The following is a 23,927-nucleotide window of genomic DNA, read 5'->3' on the forward strand; positions in this document are numbered from 1 at the left end:
ATTAAGCCCATTTTGAATCTTCATGGTTAAACTCAAATGTGACATTTATTCTAACAAATTTAAGCACAAAATCACAAAACTGCATTGGCATGAAGACAACAGCTGCATTCACTTACTAGGAATAGACGACCTGTTTGAGCTGACTAATTCACCTGCCAAGGTTCACACATTTTCTTCACTTAACTGAGTGAAGGGAGTGGTGGCAGCTCCAACAGGTCTGCGCTTTTAAGGGTTCAGTGAACTTAATAAATGGCTTTCGACTAGTCCATTAATAAAAAATAGTCAACTAGTAGGATCTTAGCTGGTCGTAGTCGACTATTACGACTAGTCCTCCATCTCTAGCAAAAAATGAATTTACTCCATTTTGGAATAAAGCTGTAAAATGTGAGGTAATTTCGGGAGTCGGCTGCTTCTGCAGGACTAGGAGAGGCCATGGATGCATTTGTCGACTTGCTAAAGACTTCAGAGACTGACATGCCTTTCTCAAGGTGGTTTTAAAAATAAGCACATAATGTTCGCACATCTTGTAAACACATTTAACCAATGTGACTCACGTGACTCTCCAGCTGTTGCAGTGAAGTTAAAAATAAGCTCTCACCTTTTAAAACTACACAGCTCATGTGGAGGAGTGCAGGTTGGTCACCAGTGCTGCTGAAGAAAATGTGATCGAATCACCTCCGCTGAGCTTTCTGACTCTCAATCTCCTGATTGTAAAAAAAAAAAAAAATCTAACAACGGAAACAATGATGAGGAGTATGTATTCAGTGATGAATATAAAGATAACCTTAAAAATTCCAGGTGTACTACTGGCAAAAACTGTGATTTCTGTGGTGTTTCCATTAGCAGAATGGCTGCTTTGTGTCATGCTTGGCCCTGATCAGGGTTCTAGTTTTATTTTTTCCCCTTTCTTTGACCCACCTTCTGCCCCTGTTCTGCTTTATTAGTTATTTATCATGTGTTTATTTATTCCCTGTTGTATTTTACTTTGTCACTTTGTTTCTTTGTTACTTTTCATTCTATAGCCGTTGTCCAGTTCTTTTCTAGTTCTACTAGATTGTGTTTTCATTGTTTATCATTCAGTTGTCATCTGTTCATTTTTGCTGTTCTCATTTCTGTTTTCTGTTGTTCTTTAATATCAGATCTTGCTTTTGTTTTATTATGTAGTCGTTGCTAGTTAATTTTGTAATCTGGTTTTCATTTTGTATTATTCAGTCATTTGTCAGTTCCTGTTTAGTTTAGCTTTAGTATTTATTCTCTGATTAGTTTTCAGGTTCATGCTCGGTCTATGGTACATTTTACCCTGTCCTCGGTTTCTGTTTTGCTCTGTTCAGTTCCCTCACGTACATCTGATTATGTTCACTCCACGTCCTGCACCTCCCTTCATGTCTTTGTCCCTCACTTATATCTGATTATGTTTACTTCACTACACCTGCCCCATGTCTTTGTCTTTCTCTTTGTTTCTGTCTGCTTTGTATTTTCATTCACTCACGCTCTTGGCACCTGTTCACATATCTTTGTCTATTACATCACTCCACTTTGCGCACTCCCTTCCTCACTATCTTGCCCCATCCATACTCTTCGTTCACCAGCCACGCCCCCTTTCTAGATCCTTCTCCTCACGTGCACCTTGTTAACACTTGCTTATTTAATCTCCTCACAGCCACCACACCTTTGCCAGTTTGTCTTTGCTCTTAGCACACATTCCAGCCTTCTTGTATTCAGTCCTGATTTGTCTGCCATGTACCAGTGTTTTGCGCGTTTTTCTCGAATGCGCCTTTTGCCTCAGCCCTGATGTCAGTGTTTGCTCATGCCTCTGACCCCTGCCTGGATTTGACTGTGTTTCTGCCTAACCCTGTCTGTACCTCTGCTCCACTGCCTGACAACCTGTGTACCGAACCTCAGCCTGAAATAAACACAACAACTACTTGTACCTCAAAGCCTGGTCTGGGAGTTTGTATTGTGGGTCCACCCTCTCCGGGTGCCGGGCTCCCGTCCGTCCTGACACTTTGTACTGCACTCTGAATCCATTTTCTAAGGCACTGTGGCCTTCTCTACAAAAGAGATTTAATTACAGAGGCCACTGCCTGACAGTACATAAATAAATAAAAATCACCATAATCATTGGGTGTATTCAATTCAATATTTTAGGGAGGTGCTGTTGCAGGCACATGCACACAAGTGCATGCAAAACACACACAAAAGCCCAAACAAATCTGTCTGTATCATAATCAGAAAACGGCCACATAAGTTATAGTATGTGGAATAAAAGTTACAGCTGAAATGCAGCCTGGTGTAAATACACAGACTGATACATTTTCACTGCGGTATTGTATCACTTCCTGTTCCGGAGCACAGCGGTGTTCTGCTATATCTGTTAGCTGTTTAATCTGCGCAGTTAGATTGATCTAGTTACCTAGATAACGATTTGTTTCACAGTGTAATCTTCACGTGCCTTAACTAAAGCACTCCCTCTGCTGAATCACCTCTAAATTATTTACACGTTATTCACTTTGCGTGTTTTTAGGAATCCGCTAGCTTAGCGCAGCTACTAGCTCTTAGCCGGTTTAGCATGGCGGCTTCTCCTGTCTCTCCCGCACTTTTCTGCTCTGGGTGTGAAATGTTTAGTTATTCCTCGGCCTCCTTTAGTAGTAATGGTACTTGTAATAAGTGTAGCTTATTCGTAGCTTTGGAGGCCAGGCTGGGCGAATTGGAGACTCGGCTCCGCACCGTGGAAAATTCTACAGCTAGCCAGGTCCCTGTAGTCGGTGCGGACCAAGGTAGCTTAGCCGCCGTTAGTTTCCCTCTGGCAGATCCCGAGCAGCCGGGAAAGCAGGCCGACTGGGTGACTGTGAGGAGGAAGCGTAGCCCTAAACAGAAGCCCCGTGTACACCGCCAACCCGTTCACATTTCTAACCGTTTTTTCCCCACTCGGCGACAGACCCACCGAGGATCAAACTCTGGTTATTGGCGACTCTGTTTTGAGAAATGTGAAGTTAGCGACACCAGCAACTATAGTCAATTGTCTTCCGGGGGCCAGAGCAGGCGACATTGAAGGAAATTTGAAACTGCTGGCTAAGGCTAAGCGTAAATTTGGTAAGATTGTAATTCACGTCGGCAGGAATGACACCCGGTTACGCCAATCGGAGGTCACTAAAATTAACATTGAATCGGTGTGTAACTTTGCAAAAACAATGTCGGACTCTGTAGTTTTCTCTGGGCCCCTCCCCAATCGAACCGGGAGTGACATGTTTAGCCGCATGTTCTCCTTGAATTGCTGGCTGTCTGAGTGGTGTCCAAAAAATGAGGTGGGCTTCATAGATAATTGGCAAAGCTTCTGGGGAAAACCTGGTCTTGTTAGGAGAGACGGCATCCATCCCACTTTGGATGGAGCAGCTCTCATTTCTAGAAATCTGGCCAATTTTCTTAAATCCTCCAAACCGTGACTATCCAGGGTTGGGACCAGGAAGCAGAGTTGTAGTCTTACACACCTCTCTGCAGCTTCTCTCCCCCTGCCATCCCCTCATTACCCCATCCCCGTAGAGACGGTGCCTGCTCCCAGGCTACCAATAACCAGCAAAAATCTATTTAAGCATAAAAATTCAAAAAGAAAAAATAATATAGCACCTTCAACTGCACCACAGACTAAAACAGTTAAATGTGGTCTATTAAACATTAGGTCTCTCTCTTCTAAGTCCCTGTTAGTAAATGATATAATAATTGATCAACATATTGATTTATTCTGCCTTACAGAAACCTGGTTACAGCAGGATGAATATGTTAGTTTAAATGAGTCAACACCCCAGAGTCACACTAACTGCCAGAACGCTCGTAGCACGGGCCGAGGCGGAGGATTAGCAGCAATCTTCCATTCCATCTTATTAATTAATCAAAAACCCAGACAGAGCTTTAATTCATTTGAAAGCTTGACTCTTAGTCTTGTCCATCCAAATTGGAAGTCCCAAAAACCAGTTTTATTTGTTGTTATCTATCGTCCTCCTGGTCGTTACTGTGAGTTTCTCTGTGAATTTTGAGAACTTTTGTCTGACTTAGTGCTTAGCTCAGATAAGATAATTATAGTGGGCGATTTTAACATCCACACAGATGCTGAGAATGACAGCCTCAACACTGCATTTAATCTATTATTAGACTCAATTGGCTTTGCTCAAAATGTAAATGAGTCCACCCACCACTTTAATCATATCTTAGATCTTGTTCTGACTTATGGTATGGAAATTGAAGACTTAACAGTATTCCCTGAAAACTCCCTTCTGTCTGATCATTTCTTAATAACATTTACATTTACTCTGATGGACTACCCAGCAGTGGGGAATAAGTTTCATTACACTAGAAGTCTTTCAGAAAGCGCTGTAACTAGGTTTAAGGATATGTTTCCTTCTTTATGTTCCCTAATGCCATATACCAACACAGTGCAGAGTAGCTACCTAAACTCTGTAAGTGAGATAGAGTATCTCGTCAATAGTTTTACATCCTCATTGAAGACAGCTTTGGATGCTGTAGCTCCTCTGAAAAAGAGAGCTTTAAATCAGAAGTGCCTGACTCCGTGGTATAACTCACAAACTCGCAGCTTAAAGCAGATAACCCATAAGTTGGAGAGGAAATGGCGTCTCACCAATTTAGAAGATCTTCACTTAGCCTGGAAAAAGAGTCTGTTGCTCTATAAAAAAAAAAGCCCTCCGTAAAGCTAGGACATCTTACTACTCATCACTAATTGAAGAAAATAAGAACAACCCCAGGTTTCTTTTCAGCACTGTAGCCAGGCTGACAAAGAGTCAGAGCTCTATTGAGCCGAGTATTCCTTTAACTTTAACTAGTAATGACTTCATGACTTTCTTTGCTAATAAAATTTTAACTATTAGAGAAAAAATTACTCATAACCATCCCAAAGACGTATCGTTATCTTTGGCTGCTTTCAGTGATGCCGGTATTTGGTTAGACTCTTTCTCTCAGATTGTTCTGTCTGAGTTATTTTCATTAGTTACTTCATCCAAACCATCAACATGTCTATTGGACCCCATTCCTACCAGGCTGCTCAAGGAAGCCTTACCATTATTTAATGCTTCGATCTTAAATATGATCAATCTATCTTTATTAGTTGGCTATGTACCACAGGCTTTTAAGGTGGCAGTAATTAAACCATTACTTAAAAAGCCATCACTTGACCCAGCTATCTTAGCTAATTATAGGCCAATCTCCAACCTTCTTTTTCTCTCAAAAATTCTTGAAAGGGTAGTTGTAAAACAGCTAACTGATCATCTGCAGAGGAATGGTCTATTTGAAGAGTTTCAGTCAGGTTTTAGAATTCATCATAGTACAGAAACAGCATTAGTGAAGGTTACAAATGATCTTCTTATGGCCTCAGACAGTGGACTCATCTCTGTGCTTGTTCTGTTAGACCTCAGTGCTGCTTTTGATACTGTTGACCATAAACTTTTATTACAGAGATTAGAGCATGCCATAGGTATTAAAGGCACTGCGCTGTGGTGGTTTGAATCATATTTATCTAATAGATTACAATTTGTTCATGTAAATGGGGAATCTTCTTCACAGACTAAGGTTAATTATGGAGTTCCACAAGGTTCTGTGTAAGGACCAATTTTATTCACTTTATACATGCTTCCCTTAGGCAGTATTATTAGACGGCATTGCTTAAATTTTCATTGTTACGCAGATGATACCCAGCTTTATCTATCCATGAATCCAGAGGACACACACCAATTAGGTAAACTGCAGGATTGTCTTACAGACATAAGGACATGGATGACCTCTAATTTCCTGCTTTTAAACTCAGATAAAACTGAAGTTATTGTACTTGGCCCCACAAATCTTAGAAACATGGTGTCTAACCAGATCCTTACTCTGGATGGCATTACCCTGACCTCTAGTAATACTGTGAGAAATCTTGGAGTCATTTTTGATCAGGATATGTCATTCAAAGCGCATATTAAACAAATATGTAAGACTGCTTTTTTGCATTACGCAATATCTCTAAAATGAGAAAGGTCTTGTCTCAGAGTGATGCTGAAAAACTAATTCATGCATTTATTTCCTCTAGGCTGGACTATTGTAATTCATTATTATCAGGTTGTCCTAAAAGTTCCCTGAAAAGCCTTCAGTTAATTCAAAATGCTGCAGCTAGAGTACTGACGGGGACTAGAAGGAGAGAGCATATCTCACCCATATTGGCCTCTCTTCATTGGCTTCCTGTTAATTCTAGAATAGAATTTAAAATTCTTCTTCTTACTTATAAGGTTTTGAATAATCAGGTCCCTTCTTATCTTAGGGACCTCATAGTACCATATCACCCAATAGAGCACTTCGCTCTCAGACTGCAGGCTTACTTGTAGTTCCTAGGGTTTGTAAGAGTAGAATGGGAGGCAGAGCCTTCAGCTTTCAGGCTCCTCTCCTGTGGAACCAGCTCCCAATTCGGATCAGGGAGACAGACACCCTCTCTACTTTTAAGATTAGGCTTAAAACTTTCCTTTTTGCTAAAGCTTATAGTTAGGGCTGGATCAGGTGACCCTGAACCATCCCTTAGTTATGCTGCTATAGACTTAGACTGCTGGGGGTTCCCATAATGCACTGAGTGTTTCTTTCTCTTTTTGCTCTGTATGCACCACTCTGCATTTAATCATTAGTGATTGATCTCTGCTCCCCTCCACAGCATGTCTTTTTCCTGGTTCTCTCCCTCAGCCCCAACCAGTCCCAGCAGAAGACTGCCCCTCCCTGAGCCTGGTTCTGCTGGAGGTTTCTTCCTGTTAAAAGGGAGTTTTTCCTTCCCACTGTCGTCAAGTGCTTGCTCACAGGGGGTCGTTTTCACTTTGGGGTTTTTACGTAATTATTGTATGGCCTTGCCTTACAATATAAAGCGCCTTGGGGCAACTGTTTGTTGTGATTTGGCGCTATATCAATAAAATTGAATTGAATTGAATTGAATTTTCGAGCATTTATACTTTGGATGGGTGGTGTGAGTGGGTCTGGCATTGATCTGGTGTGGTGTGAATTAGAGCAAGAGACAAGGTGATGCTGTATATTTTTTCAGATATCTTGCTTACTCAAATATGTATTTGCCTCACTGTATATAGTGAGGCAAATAAATATTTGATCCACTGTTGATTTTACAAGTTTTCCCACCTACAAAGAATGGAGAGGTATGTAATTTTTATCATATGTACACTTCAACTGAGAGACAGAATCTAAAAAAAATTTCAGAAAATCACATTATGATTTTTTAAATAATTAATTCGCTTTTTATTGCATGGATGCTGCATCATGAGTAATATGTATGCAGGTGTTTTATTGTAACAGTACTTAATCGGTGTTTTATTAGTTTTAACTGTGTAATGTGAAACTGTTGAAAGTGCAATAAACCATAAACACTGTCTGACAAAAATGTGTAAAGTGTACATATTTATGTTGTTAGCTCAAGGTCGTTCATAAACAGATTGGACTCTGGGCATGTTGGTGCATAGTGACACTTTAAACACTTTAAATCTGGTGACCTGATTTGAGAGACATCTTTATAGGTAGAGATTATCAAAAAGTATGAAAATAGCAGATCTACAGCTCAAACCACATCACATTGCAACGTGTGAGTTGTAAGCTTGTAGATCTGCAATTATGTGTGGCATCCTTTGATGAAAGTATAAAATAGTGGTTAAGTGGTTATTAATAGTATACAAATAATTAATGTTTATGAGTTCAGTGGTATGAATATTTCATGAGGTGAAAGCTGGAACATACCATTCAACAAGGGGAAGCTGAGTTGAATGGTATGTTCCAGCTTTCACCAAATTAAGTATTCGTTCCATTGAAAGAATGTAAAAACATTCATTATTTGTTTTATATAATGGCTAAAATAGATCCTTGTCATTTGATTAATTTATAAACAACAGAAAAGGGACTTATATTTTGGTGTTCCACTGCTGCTAAAGTACATATTGTGGCATGTAGTCCGGTGATGCAGTGCACTGACTTCGGACTTCTGTAAAAAAAAAAAAAAAAGAAAAAAAAAGACTTTGTGTGGTTCCTCACTCCAGCCAAAAATCATGTCAGCTTTTTATCTGAACAGCTGCATCCAGACAGCTTACAGCAGAGTGGATTTTTTGTGTGTGTGTGTGTGTGTTACAAGAATTAGCACCGGCAGTTAGCTCAATCAAATCGTCGTCTCGCTTGTGTTATTGTCCTGCACGTGTGCGCACGCACACTCACACAACCGGGTCAGCAATTGTGTGCGCATGTACTACAAAAAAAAAAAAAAAAAATCACATCAGAAGTTAGTCCAGCTTTTCATTTTAACTTCCTGCTAGAAGCCTCCAGACAGCGCAGTGGATTTGTTTTGTTTGTGCGTGCATGAAATATCTTGGATTCATAGTGTGTGCAATGAAATAGAACTCAAAATAAATGCAAGAATTACTGTGTGTGTGTGTGTGTGTGTGTGTGTGTGTGTGTGTGTGTGTGTGTGTGTGCATGTGCATGTGCAGAGTGCAATGGTACCAAATGTATGGAGCCAAATTGCACTCTAAATGGAACCAAATTGCACTCTAAATGCAACACAAATGGGATGAATAATCCATGTCATGTGACATACAAAGCATCAATCAAATGACAAGGATCCACTCAGCCATAATATAATATACAAATAATGAATGTTTATGAGTTCAGTGGTACGAATATTTCATGAGGTGTCACCTTGTGAAATATTTGTTCCATTGAAAGAATGTAAAAACATTCATTATCTGTTTTATATTACGGCTAAAATAGATCCTTGTCATTTGATATCTTATTAATTTACAAACAACAGAAAAGGGACTTACATTGGTTGTTCCACTGCTGCTTAACAGTCCAACACGAACTTTAAATAGGAGTTCACATTGCGACAGTGTAGTCCATCATGCCGTGCACTGACTTTGTGTACTTCAAAAAAAAAAAAAAAAAAAGACTTTGTGTAGCTCCTCAGTCCAGTGAAAAATCATATCAGCTTTCCAGCTTTTCTTTCTAACAGCTCGTCATGCATCCAGATGACTTACAGTGGAGTGGATTTGTTTTGTTTTTTGTGTTAGAAGAATTAGCACCATCAGTTAGCGCTTTCAAATCGTCATTCGTCAGCAAAACATACGCCGTGCAAATAGAATAGAATCTTTATTGTCATTGTAGCATGTACAATGAAATTAAAAAATACTAGACCAGTCAGTGCAACTTCCTCTGGCTTTTGCGTCGAATGACGATGGTCTCAGTTGTGAGCAGGTCTTGCGCTATGCCATGGCACCATCATGGCTTACGCGACCAATGTTGGCCTTGCACGGTCGGGCACAGTAGCGTCTCTCTTTCCAGCCTGCTACCAAGTCTTGTTCTTGCTTGGCAGTGCCTTTGTGGATGGCCAATTTCCACGCACTTCGGTCTGATGCGAGGGTCTCCCATGAAGCCGGATCAATTGCATACTCTTTCATGGTCGACTTGCAGACATCCTTGTATTGCAGTTTGGGGCGACCTACTGGGCGACGTGCATGTGCGAGCTCTCCAAACAAAAGCTGCTTGGGGATCTGGGAGACATCCATCCTCCGCACATGAACAAGCCATCTCATTCTCCACTCAAGATGGAGTCGGTTTCAGCATTTTATCCAGATATTCCACTGTTAAAGGAGATTTTTTTAATGAAAGACGTGCGGGTGGATTACAGCGTCGGCTCGCAGCCGCTGCGACGCTCCGCCACAGGAAAAACACCTCTGTTGGAAGCCTTAAGCTACAAGTTGGAACATGTCCAGCTGTTAAACAATTTCTCATATACTCATTCCACTGAAAGCCATCAAAAGCCGCCTGGATTTTACAAATGGTTATCAACACGGAGGTGTTTTTCCTGTGCCGCTGCACCGCGCCGGCTGCGTCCCGACGCGCGGACCCGTCCGCACGTCTTTCATTAAAAAAAATCTCCTTTAACAGTGGAATATCCGGATAAAATGCTGAAACCGACTTCTTCTGAAACTTCTCTGTTCTCTCATGACGTCCTGGATCAATAGAGCCTGAAATGTGGAGGTTTTCAGCTTGAAACAGGCTGACGACGGCGCCTGAGAGCGCTGCACGACGTCTCGCACCGTGGGAAGTCCTTAAAGCGACAGTATCACCTCAAAATCTCTCATCAGCCGTTAAAATTTTCACCGAAAACCAGCTTAATTTTTCGAACCGTGTCCACTTCGATGTGTCTCACAGGTTTAGAAAAAATTTTGATCAAACAAAGCGCCAGTCTCTCAGCAGCTTCTCAGACAAAGGAATTCCGACGAGGGGCTGGACGACTCCTCCCACAAGGAGTGCTCACAGGCGAATGACGTCACCGACAGGCGTGGAAAAACTCACGCATGCGCACGAGGGTTCAAGCATGTCTGATGTAAAAACATATGAATGAAATCCATATAGTTTTTGAAAAAAATAAAAAGGACCTATACTTTATTGACAGCCCTCGTATAATCCAAACAAAAAAGGTAACCTCAGATGAAAAAGGTCTCTATTAATCCATTGACACATGGAAGTTGTTGTCCATTCAGCTACTCCCGTTTTGTTCGGGGTTGCCACAGTGGATGCAGCCAGATCCGTATTGTCATTTGGCACAAATTTTTTTTCACTGTATGCCCTTCCTGATGCAACTCCAGTGTAACCTAGAGAAATGCACACAGCCGCTGGTGTTCCAAAGAGGTCTCCCATCCAAGTACTAACCAGGCTCCACACTGCTTAGCTTTTGAGATTTGACGAGATCAGACTTACACAGAGCAGATTGGCTGCCAGTGACACATGGAAGGAAGCATTGGAAATTATGTGGAAGTAAGCACGAAATATATGTATAAGAATGCAGCCTAAACAGCCAGTGTGAACAAAGTGTATAAAAGTTATAACTTTTCGAACAAAAACCTACAAGTATCATACTGAGTTCCCAGAAGAGGGCGGTATTGTCCAGGCAGGTGAAGAGAAACAGACAGGTGTTATGCAGGGAAACTGGGGTCCTTTAACACTGTTCCGGCTGAAACAGTTTTTTTTCCCCTTTTTCCTCCCTTTCCTTCCTTCCTTCCTTTTTTTTTTGCAGTGCAGAGTATTTGGCTTCGAGCTGATCCAAAGTTGATCAAAATCAGTATACATGGATTCAAGACAACTAATGCGTAAACGCACTGCTGATTGGGCACTATCCAGCTTAGATGACAAACTTTCAAAAGAAGGCTTAAAGTCAGCAGACAGCACAGCTCTGTGGTCTTCCAGCAGAAGGCTAATCTCTGCCATAGTTACAGGTGCCGCAAGCGGCAAAGTTTCTCTGACTCGCTCGGACTTACTCTTTGACATGGACATTTTGCAAGTGGTCAAAAGGCAGTAAATTAGAAAAATAAAAATAATACTGGAATTCTAAACAAAAAGTGTGAGGTTGGATGGCAAAAAATTGAACAGTGCAGCGGAGCGAGCTTAACACGTCTACTCACTAAACGCCATACCAGAGGTTCTGTAGCCTACTGCTTGTAGTTTTTATGATTGATGTAAATTACTTCCACAACATATTCAGGGATGTTGAAATGTTCATGTGATATGTAAATGTTCATGTGTCCATCCCCTGGCTTGTCTCAGAAAAGCTGGTTGTTAAGGTGATGATTTAATCTTAATATTTTTTATAAGCTGTCTGCATTCCAACTTTTTTTTGGAAAAGGGTTGAAGGTCCTGAATGCAGGAATGGATGTATATAAACAAATGAAACGAACTGGACTACAAAGTAAATGGATGGATCATTTTCTATATTGTCCAAACTTTTCGGATTTGTGGTTGTAGGAAAGAAATCCTTTTGTGCGCTTCTGCAAAGTCTTGCAGCAAGAGAAAAACAAATGCTCTTGTTAATATTTGTGCAGGCTCGGTAATGTATTCATATTTGGTTAAAGTAGTTTAATGTCTGCTCAATTTACCATGCATTTATACTGGCGCAGGAGGTTTAATGAGAGAGGTTCAACTAATTCCTTCTGGTGTTCATCAGGCATATGTGATAGTTCCTTCAACATTCAATTCTTGCATAGATTGGGTGGGTAGGGTTGTGTAGATTAGTTGCATGGGTGTCTTTGTTGATATTGGGGCTATTCACAAGGTGCAATTCTACTAAGATCGCCCACGGGAAAAGTGAGATGAAAAGGCTTAATCCAGCTTGCCTCATAACACGCTGACTTACAAAGTTCAGACCTGGAAACTGGCTGGCTTATAACATGCAGATCTGGCAACCTACCCACAAACAAAAGAGGAGCTGCATCTTTGGCCAGACATGATTTAAAAAAAAAATGGCAACAAACGCTCCTTCAGCTACAAATTGTTACCCCGATGGAGCAGGATTAAACAGGTTTCAAGCCGTAGTCACTATGAATACCCCATTTAAAGAAGTTCAGACATGATTGGAGCTGTTAAGACTGTGAATACCTGGAAGTTACCACAGACTATCAACAGTTTTCAAATCTGGTGCCGATGATGGGTGTAACTACTATGTATACCATGTTTCTTCAAGATTGACAAAGATGTTGTGGGCTGGGGTGTTTGGCTGGCTTGGTTTTTGTTTTCTGTTTCTCCCACCAGGTGGTATGCATTCAGGACTGAGTGGCTGAGCATTAGGACCTCACCCTGAACACCTGAGGCTTGTTTTCACGTGCAGGTCATCAGGACTCACAGCTGTGGTGTATTATGTCTTGATCAGAGATTGCTGCATTTAAACCTTGAATGCACAGTGTGTGATTGCCAGAGACTCGACCTTGTGAGCAGACGTGTGAGATCGACGTCAGGAGAACAATCTCACCATCACGGACGCAGAGACCGCTCCAGGTTTGATGCCACAGTCTGTGAAGGAGGATTGGGTGAGGTCTCACGCTCTTCAGCACACTTCCTGAGGTAATTTGGTTTTGGTGACTTTTATGAAGTAATGACAGTGGATTTGGTGTCCCTCACACCTTGTTGTATCGAGCTGTCACGTTATGCTAATTGTCTAATCAGCTTCTGCTGCAGTGGAGATTTGAACTGAGTTGTTCCGTGCCTGCTGGGTGAGAAGCTGATGTATAGATTTAAGCCAGGAAGTGTTTGCTGATTGCGTGCACGTTTGAGTTGTGTCTCTGTGTGGAGTTGGACTCACCTCCATGTTTTCTTTCTTCACAGACTTGGTTTGTCGCCGCCACCTGGGGGTGTCGGCGGGGTCCCTGGGTCCGAACTGCTGTGGCTCTGGACCGTTTACGCTGTTGAGAGCGCGCCGTGTTTCCACCTCACCAGACCGCGGACTTTTTAGTTGTTTAGCACTTCACTCACTGTTATACGCGTTGGTGCGCGCATGGTGGAGTTTACAGCTTGGGTCGTGTCGCACCCCGCTGTTACGGCTGTAGCCCCGTCTCCTCCCGTGCAGCTGGCTCCGACGCCTGTTGTAGCAGCTCCGGTGGTATTTAGTTTGCACTTTAAGCTGTTATGTATAACCTGCTGTCGTTTACAGCAGTGTGTATTGGTTTTTACTCTGTTACCACAGGGATTTTCTTATTTGGCACTTTGGTTCCCTCTGTTGGTGACAGAGTCACATTACCGTCTAGGTTCAAAGGATGGAAAATACGTTTTTCCATTCTTTGCACTTGACGATGTAGGCCAATGTTAGTTTTTTTTTATTGGTCTATTATCTGTTTCTTGTTTTAGTGTGAGGTGTTTTTATCAGGGGTTAATTTGTTGTTTTTGTGGATTATAGCACTGTCAGTGGTCTGGTGGAGTTGAAATACAGGCTGTCTGGAGCATGGCATGGACCCAGGTGACTTTATGTTTGTCGGTTGGTCTTTCTTTTTTATTTCTTTTGGTTTCTCCTCCCAGGGTTTGATGGGACGGTCCTCTGGGGGGTGATGGGGGGGGGGGGGGGGTAATTGGGTTGGTTTTTCTTTTTTTTTGGTTTTTGTTGTTCCCTCTCTTCTCCTCTGGCTCCAGCCGTGTGAGCCGTATGTTGTCGGCGTTGCTGGAGTGGTGCAGTTTGGTTGTGCTGGGCGTTTCCCAGATAACCTCTGCATCCGGGAGGGGGGTGTTCGGGGTATTGTTTTTTGTTGATTCCCTGTTCCACCTCCAGCTTCAGCGCGCCTTTGAGCCGTATGCCATCGGCGTAGCTGAGGTTTGGGGCAGTGGAATATACCCGCAGCTGGTGGCTGGTTTAAAAGTCGGAGGGGTGGCGCCGTCTTGTGCCGTACGCCATTACCGCTGTTCCACTCCTCCCGGTTGACTTTTGAGGTATAGTCGTGGTTGGTGACACTGGACGTACTTCCAGTTTCCACTGCGCTGAGGGGGTGGGGTTGGGGTTGTTGTTTTGTTTGTATGTTTTTTTTTTTTTTTTTCCCCAGTTTCCGCCCTCAGGGTGTGACTGTGGTGTCCTCTGGGGCGGAAAGGACTGTGGGTCCATCTAGCCGTAGACGGCCGGGGCTGGGTCTGTTAGTCATGGGGGGGGCGTCTCCTGGGGTTTGATGGAACGGTCCTCTGGGAGGCGCTGGGAGCCCCCGTGGGTGACTTTGGATCCCAGAGGGACCTCGGCTGTGGTTATTACTCCTGGAGGTGGTGGGATGTCCTCTGGGGGGTGTTGGTCCCTACATGTCGTCCGGGGGGGTGTTACAGTTTTTTTTTTTTGCAAGCTTAAGTTTGGGTTGTGTTTTTTCTTTTCTCCTCTTCCCGGGGTTTGATGGGACGGTCCTCTGGGGAGGGGGGGTTGGTATGGTTGTTTGTGTTTGTCTTTTTTTTTCTTTTTTTTGTTTTATGACTAAGCAGACTTTAACACACAGTCGGAAGAAGGCTGAGTGCACAGGTTCAAGAACTCCTGGCCAAAATTATGCAAAGTGAACAACTAAAGTAAGAGTCGACAGGAATGAACGCAAAGATGCAGTCAGAGGTGGAGACTCTAACAGGTTTGCTAAATGAAACAGAGGGCAAGACCATTAAAGTCAACAAAGGATATCTCTGCACTGGAGTGTCAGCTGCGGAGCAGTCTACTGCAGACAGGCTCAGGGTGAGAAAGGATGAGAAAGGATGAGAGTGATAGTCTCGGCACAAAGTTCCCTGTTGGCAGAGAAGAGGCGGCTGGAAGCGTGCATTATCCAGCTGAAGGAAGAACTAGAGAAGCTCAACATTGAGATGATCAATGACTGCATGAAGAAATTAACATTGCAGGTTGAGCAGCTGATGATGGAGCTGTCGTCAGAGCACAGTAACGCACAGCTCCTGGAGACGGGCCTTTCCCAGCTGGATCGTCAGCACAAGGAGCTGAAACTGAAGCTGCAGGAGGTGTTTTTTGTTCCCAGCCAACATTCCAGCCATGGTCCCTGGAGGGGGGCTTTGTTTTTTCTGGCCCAGGTCCGTGTGGTCGCCGGGAGGCTTCCCGTGAGGGTGGGGTACTGTTGTGGGCTGGGGTGTTTGGCTGGCTTGGTTTTTGTTTTCTGTTTCTCCCACCAGGTGGTATGCATTCAGGACTGAGTGGCTGAGCATTAGGACCTACCCTGAACACCTGAGGCTTGTTTTCACGTGCAGGTCATCAGGACTCACAGCTGTGGTGTATTATGTCTTGATCAGAGATTGCTGCATTTAAACCTTGAATGCACAGTGTGTGATTGCCAGAGACTCGACCTTGTGAGCAGATGTGTGAGATCGACGTCAGGAGAACAATCTCACCATCACGGACGCAGAGACCGCTCCAGGTTTGACGCCACAGTCTGTGAAGGAGGATTGGGTGAGGTCTCACGCTCTTCAGCACACTTCCTGAGGTAATTTGGTTTTGGTGACTTTTATGAAGTAATGACAGTGGATTTGGTGTCCCTCACACCTTGTATCGAGCTGTCACGTTATGCTAATTGTCTAATCAGCTTCTGCTGCAGTGGAGATTTGAACTGAGTTGTTCCGTGCCTGCAGGGTGAGAAGCTGATGTATAGATTTAAGCCAGGAAGTGTTTGCTGATTGCGTGCACGTTTGAGTTGTGTCTCTCTGTGTGGAGTTGGACTCACCTCCATGTTTTCTTTCTTCACAGACTTGGTTTGTCGCGGCCACCTGGGGGGTGTCGGCGGGGTCCCTGGGTCCGAACTGCTGTGGCTCTGGACCGTTTGCGCTGTTGAGAGCGCGCCGTGTTTCCACCTCACCAGACCGCGGACTTTTTAGTTGTTTAGCACTTCACTCACTGTTATGTTTATTAAATTCTGTTACCTTTTGAACCGTGCTCTGCTTATTTTATGCTGGGTCCTTTCAAACGCTGGGTCGGTGCTCCGACCGCATCCGAAACATAACAAAAGATGGATTAAGAAGTTATGCTGATACTTCAAAACGTGCCCTGATTTGCTATTCGGGATTAAATGGGAAGGAACAGCGCTCTGTGGAATAGCCCCAAGGAAAGGTTAACTTACCTTGACTTCATGGATGATGGTGAGATATTTGTGGAATCACTTAATACCCTGATTGTTGCACTTGAAAAGCTGAGTGAGGAATTAGGTAGGAATTAGGTTTGTGATTTTCTTGGCTCAAGACTAAGATCTAGGCTATGCAATTGAAGAATTAAACTTTTAGAGACATTAACTTATCTCAGCAGTTACATTCATGTCTCTGGGCCATTCAACTACTTCAGTATCCCAAATTAAGTTGGGACATTGAAGTAGTTGAAGGAGCAGTGGTTCTACTTTGATCTCCTTCCAGATGTTGCAGCTCCTGCCTCTCTGCAAAGCTGGTAACATCACGATCTCATTCTTTTCATCACTACGGTATGGAACATAAATGGACTTTTCAACAGAGCCTTGTCTTTTGGCTCACCTCTCTCATCAGTATTTCAGTCTGAAGCAACGTAGTAATTACCAAGACCTTAACTGTAGAACATCTCCCAGTGCACACCAGAGGTCACATTCTGAAGACACCATCAGAACTACATCACCTGTAAAAAGCAGATGTAATGCTAAAGCACTCTTTAATCCTTGGATACAATTTGTAATTTTGTTAGTGAAAATTACAACCAGAGTTTGTGACCAGGTACGACCACTCATTGTGGTGGTATCTAAAGCTTTACCATATATAGCTATCTGGGACAGTGACACCTGCTCCGTGAGGTGCCTCAAAGCTCGTTTTTCCCCCTTCTGGTGTCTGTATTTTCAACAGTTATACTGGTTAATCAGCCTTGTTGTCTATAGATGCCCTCAGGTGTTGTCATGACTGAAGTGTCTTCCCATACCTTATGTTTGTATGGTTTTGCTTCAAATAAAATGTAGAGGTAAATATGTTCTGGAAGAAAACACAAATTAAATATGAGCATATATATATATATATATATATATATATATATATATATATATATATATATATATATATGAGGGGAGGTGATGGTCTAGTGGTTAAGGTGTTGGGCTTGAGTCCAGAAGATCAAGGGTTCAAATCCCCGCCTGACTGGAAAATCACTAAGGGCTCACAAGGCCTTTAATCCCCTATTGCTCCCGGTGTGTAGTGAGCGCCATGTATGGCAGCACCCTGACATCGGGGTGAATGTGAGGCATTATTTGTAACGCACTTTGAGCGTCTCATGCAGATGGAAAAGCGCTATATAAATGCAGTCCATTTATGAGTAAGAATCAAACAATGACAGTAATGACACTGTTGAGGACAACAGTGATAATGAATATCATGATGATAACACCAAATAAGAGCAACGTTGGCTGATGGGAGTGAAGATGATGAGGTCCTCTCTGGCAGTTTTTTTGTGTTGTAAGAATGCCGCCACAAACTGAATTTGTCTGTATTGTCTCTCTCTCACTTACCCCCCTCTGTCTCTCCTTCATTGTCTTCACAGATTGATTTGGAACCAGAGGGGAAGGTGTATGTGGTCATTGATCTGTCTGGATCATCCACTGAGGGTAAGGCCATACAGCACACACTACCACAAAAAGCACAAAGACTCTTAACCTACAAAGGACACATGCATCACCAGATGCCAAAAAGCAAATAATCAGATAATGACTCCAGAATGATCATATTTCAATGCAAACTGCAGTTCAATGAAGACAAGTCTTGTGTAATTACGTGGTCAGCACGCCATGCCAGGTAACTGGATCAGTCACCACGGATCCAGTTTGTTTTTTACTGCCACATTTTACACAGTTTAGTTGTTGTAACTGGGCTTTAAATTGAGCTTCAGCCACCAAAAATGTTCATAATTTTCAAAATTTTTTAAATATATTTGGTTGCTGTCATGAAAATGCCTGATATTTGACATTTATCTTTAAATATTTGGATAAGATATAGTTTTAATTCTGGAAACTAGTTAAACTATACCACAAAAACATGTTTTCTTTTTTTCCTATGGCTTAGAAAAAAAATCTGATGAGTAACTGGTTGTTTAGATGCCTTTGTTAGCGAGGAAAGGTTGACTTTGTGGCTAATGCTGTGACCTTTGCGCAATCAACGGATACCCTGATTGCAGCACATTAAAGCCGAGTGAGGAATTGGAGTGTCTGGGTTTGTGATTGTCCTGGATCAAGACTAAGAGCCAGGCTTTTAGTGTTGTCTTGGACTCTGCCGTATCTGTATGTGGTGAAAGTGTTGAAATTGTAGAGACATTCACTTATCTCAAAAGTTACGTTCATGTCTCTGGGTCTCAACCTTTGAAATAGAGTTATGCAAGAGCTTACAGACTCATGTGGTCACCGGACACAGGTGATGGACAATGAAGGTCTGTCTTTGGGGTCTTGGTCCTTCCAGTCTGACTGTATGTGTTGTGTGGGCCGCTGAAGAGGAGGTACTGCTGGCCCACCACCACTAGAGGGCGCCCTGCCTGGAGTGCGGGCTCCAGGCACCAGAGGGCGCTGCCGCCTCACAGGAGCAGCCAGGACAACAGCTGTCATCCATCACTAGAGACAGCTGATCCCAATCAAGACGGAGGTATATCAGCAGGAAGGCATCTCCACCTCATTTGCCGAGATATCGCCATACCTAAGAGGTAACGTACTCAGCCGATTGTATTCTTGACGATAATACCTTGTTGCTTGTGTGTTGGATAGCAGATAGTGAGTAGTACAGCGGGAGATTGTATTGGACTTCTTGGATAAGTACTCACACTCCTGCACTCACCAGTATTTTCCTGACGAGAGGTGGAGGTGGACTCTCCACCCTCCGTGTTGCTGGGTGCAGCCGCATCCACACCTGACTGTTTCTGTTTCCTGCCAGCAGTACCGGATCCGGCGAGCGGAGGCAGTGGCCACCTGGGAATTCGGGACTTGGCGGCTCCAGTATCCCCGGGGTCCGGTGGCGGCGGAGATCGGGTTGGTTCCGGTTCGACTTGGACAGACGTCTCCTATCGTCGAGCCTGCCCACACGACACCTTTGCATTAGACTTAATCTCTCTATTGTTATCAGTTGTATTTGTTGTGCCCTTTTTTCACAACAGTAAAAACAGTATACTTGATTCCTCCATTGTCCATTCATTGTCGCCCCCTGTTGTGGGTCCGTGTTCCTACACTTTCACAACAGTATGGTTGTGACACTTGGCCACTAATCAGCCACCTAAGGCAACAACAAGATGAAGGCAATACTGATGGTGAGGGAGGGAATTGGTCAAGCGGCGTGATAGTGAGTAAAGGGGTCCCCCTGTGGTAAGGAGCTTTTGATCATTTGAGGTGAAAAGGGTGCATTCAGAAGTTGCCTCAGGGAGAAAATTATAGTTTCTTTTTGTATTTATACTTAAGGGTGGACTAGTACGTACAGTTACATAGTAAAGAATAAAAATTTCCAAGGTCTCTTTGACCTTCCTTGATAAAAGTGTACTTTAGAAAAAAATACCACAATCTTGATCTATGTCAGCTGATCCTTTATATAGAAATCAGCATTATGGAAATGTAACTTTAAAAGATGAACCAAGATGGCGACATGCACAGATGGAAAACGTGCAGTCAGAGCTATCTGAATAGAGTGTCTGGCTGTTGGTTTGCCTCGATTTTGGTATTTTTGGAGTACATATACCATTTCTAACAAACAGGAATATTGTTTTAACATATTATCATGAATGGCATTTAAGGCTGAATTAGCATTTTGGTAAGAGGCCATAGTGCCCCTGTTTCCCCAATTTATAAAAAAAACATGTACAAACCAGAATGCATCAGCCTTCAATGGGATGTTATTCCCATTCAAAATTTATGACTTTTGAGGTACATGGAACATGGTGTCCACATCTTTGACGGAGCCTTCAGTCCCCTGGGAACAATTTAAAGTAGTTACTTCGGGAGACTAAGTTGTGGGGTATTATGTGCGTTGTGAGTGATTGTCAGCTGTGACATTTTGGCCATGTGGCGTGTTTCTCTGTGCATGTTCCAACACGAAGGTGCCACAATTTTGAGGACTCCAGTGTCTGGAGACGACCAAGGGTACGCCCACATGTCACCTGGCTGCGGCAGATAGACAGTTACTTTCAAGAGGTGGGGTTGCACCAATTATCCGCCTGGCTGGTGGTCATCCAGGATGTAGGGGAGTTTCGTAGTGTTGTCAGGGGGTGAGATGTGACACCTGTCATTACTAAAGGACACAAACATGTAGTGCTGGAGAACAACCTTCTTAAAAAAATACATAAATATGAAGATTCAGACAAAATGATTTCATAGAGTTGTAAAAGTTTTCCTTTCCCTGTCGTTTGTACAAACTAACTGTTGAAAAGTTCAAAGTGTCGCTCATAATTAACCCAGTCTGTACATAAACACACACTTTTTTTATCTGCACCTGTGTATCTTCACACCTGGTTATAAATAGAGAGCACCACTGCCTTCAGCAAAAGTGTGGATGGTGCACACAGTGGGGAGGGGAGGAAGGTTGCAGAAAAGAACCGTGGAACTAAAAAGAGAGAAAATCTTATAGAGAGATAGAGATCGTTTCATTGCATGAGTGAAGTGACGCAGTTTTTTCTAAAAATAGTTGGTGAGGTGATTGAGCAATGGATTACATGCGCACACACACACACACACACACACACACACACACACACACACACACACACACACACACACACACACACACACACACACGGGCGTTTGTGTCTTGGCCTCCTCCATTGTGATTGGTTTTCTGACTGTGTTTTCTGACGTCATGACATGTTCCCACCCCCTCCTGAACTTCCTTCCTCAGTTCAGCTGCCTTGAGTGTTAATCTGTGATGATGAATACAAATGGTGTGCATGCACTGAGAGGAAGGATGGCGAGCAGTTAGGGATGAAGCGATAAAGGATGCGAACGAGAGGACGAGGTGGTATTTTTAGCAGATTTATTTTTTCCCTTGGTGCAATCTGTTCTCTGAAGCCTCAGAGGCTAGAAGAACTCCTCTCCTGCCCGCCCCCTCCTTGCCTCTCGTATGCTCCTTCTCATCTCAGAATGCATACAACAATAATGACTTAATCTGACCATCTGCACTCTATGGATTTCCTGGACCTTTCAAATATTTTGTTTATAAAATGAGTCGTTTGTGCAGTTTCTTTTTTTTCAGTTTCTCCCTTTCTCATTATGGGTGTAAGGATCCACTAGCTCTGTGATATGATGCGTATCACACTACACCTATCAGAGTAGTCTGTGGTAAATGTTTTAACTTTAAAATAATCTTCAATGTTATATGCATCCTATTTGTATGTTTTCTAAATCATTTGTGATTCTCTGAGAGAGGTTCCAACCAAATGAGCCCAAGCACAACATTTTCTAATGCTGCAATCCCAACTAAAATCCAACAGATTTATAAGGTAGCCTCTGAACTGAAATGGAGCTTCCTTAATTCCCAGTGACATCACTCTTGGGTGGGTTTTAAATTTAAAAATCCTTCACTGTAATTTGACAGTGGACTCACAGAAGATTTGATTGATAGGTTGGTGGGGCAATGTGGAATCTCATGTCCTTCCATGGGACAAACATCTACGTTGAACAGGAATTGGCAAAGCTGAAGACAGATGTGAGGATGGATCGTTGTCTCCCTGAGTGAACCAAGTCGGTTCCATAATGTGGATCTGGCAAAGCACAGCACTAGTGCATGTTCCCAGTCTTGTTTTGACCCTTAAAAGACTCATGGAATGAAAAACACACACACACTCAACCCAACAAATGTTTCTCAAATTATACTATGATTTAAATCAAACTTTCACCTTTGAAAAATTTCCTATAACCGACTTTGCCTATGACTAGCATTAGCATGGGGTTGGCTTGCTACTAGGTTGTGCGCTAATTTGGACATGGCACATTGTGAGTGCTGTACACAAAAGAATTTCATGGTTCAGGCCATATGCCCAAAGCTTGTTTGCAGCAGCGGTTTTGTGTCAGTGGACTGTTAGTGTAAAAATGACACCAGGCGTACCGTAAGTTAAGGGCCCCTTCACACATAGTACGAATATGTACAACTCAGGGCAACACCTGTTGGAGCAGCTCGTATTAGTGAATCACAAAACATCGCGCTGACGAGCAGGCATACGCGATGCTGGCGCGACGGTTGGTGCACGCGGGATCACAGTGCCACCAGCTGCATGATGTGTAAAAACATTGTGCAGCTGCTGTGAAGAAAAAATAAATCAAAAATTTTAAAAATACATGCTGCGACGGTTTTGTGCATGCGGAAACACACCAGCTTTTCATAACAGCTTTTCACAGCACATCGCGCAGCTGCTTTGAAAATAAAAAAAACAAAAATTACATGCCACCCACGGGAATCGAACCCGTGCCAAAAGCTCTGATTACCAGTCAGAAACTTTGCCACTGAGCTACAATCGCTGTCCTGTAAAAGCTGTGGGAAACTGCCTCATATCAGGAAGGACTTGGATGTATTTTAAAAAAAAACGCACACCATATAAATACACTGCATTTTATTGAATACCTCTTATCAAGTGGGCAATACAAATATGATCCATCTGTTCCTCTGTAGATGACCCATGGTCACTGACATACAGTCATGAAATGATATGAATGATGAAACAGTTCGCTCTTTTCTTGTCCACATCTACTGGTCCAGTGCGTCGAGCCAGCCGCGTATGTTCTGCCTGGCACGGGTGTCTTGTGGATAATACGCCGCAGGACTGACATCACGTCATGTGGAACAGAGCTCACGTGGGTGGTGTGACAGTCAGATCACCCACTGCGTGTTATGATCTGATGGTCCATTTCAACCTGGGGGCAGCCTGCCCGTCTCCAAGCGATATATGTTTTTATTTATGTCCATGTGATGACAGCAAGCAGACATGCGTGTCACAGTCGGCAGTTGTTAGTCCATGTCCGTCCAAACACAGTATGTGTTGTCCTGCTGGGATGTCCAGATCGACAGATCTCCACAGCCGTGCCACACCTCCTGTCAGTTTAGCACACACACCAAAGCCACACTCATGGGGCCCTTAGACAAATTTCACTGCCAGCACGACATTGATTGCTGACTGTTGTTGTGTTAGTTGTACCAATGGCCACACATTTTCTAAGTGCCAAACGAGCAGTGTTAGATGCTTGTGTGTGTCACCTGGAATTTGGCCGACACCTGCCGTGAGAGGGATTGATGGGTTCACACTGCGCACACTCTGTGTTTCAGCTGCTGGTGTGCGCAAATAGATGTAGCAACAGGTGTACGAGGTCTATTAGAAAAGTATCCGACCTTATTATTTTTTTCAAAAGCCATATGGATTTGAATCACGTGTGATTATATCAGACATGCTTGAACCCTCGTGGGCATGCGAGAGTTTTTTCACGCCTGTCGGTTACGTCATTCGCCTGTGGGCAGTCTTTGAGTGAGGAGTCGCCCACCCTCTCGTCGATTTTTTTCATTGTTTAGGAATGGCTCAGAGACTGCTGCTTTGTTTGATCAAAATTTTTTCAAAACTGTAAGGCACAGCTGAGTGGACACCATTCGATAAATTCAGCTGGTTTTTGGTAAAAATTTTAACGGCTGATGAG

At 43.1% G+C, this 23,927-nt stretch overlaps 1 protein-coding gene across 1 annotated transcript in view; it reads left to right on the forward strand.

Annotated features, from left to right (window-relative positions):
* Positions 1-23,927, forward strand: part of prkcea (protein kinase C, epsilon a) — a 180,124-nt gene that overhangs the window by 63,103 nt on the left and 93,094 nt on the right. Inside the window, exon 2 of the mRNA XM_034194448.1 lies at positions 17,831-17,894. Coding sequence (XP_034050339.1) covers positions 17,831-17,894 — 64 coding nt within the window. The remainder of the gene's footprint in view (positions 1-17,830; positions 17,895-23,927) is intronic.

The sequence above is a fragment of the Thalassophryne amazonica genome, chromosome 18, assembly GCF_902500255.1.
Source record: "Thalassophryne amazonica chromosome 18, fThaAma1.1, whole genome shotgun sequence".
Taxonomy (NCBI): Eukaryota; Metazoa; Chordata; class Actinopteri; order Batrachoidiformes; family Batrachoididae; genus Thalassophryne; species Thalassophryne amazonica.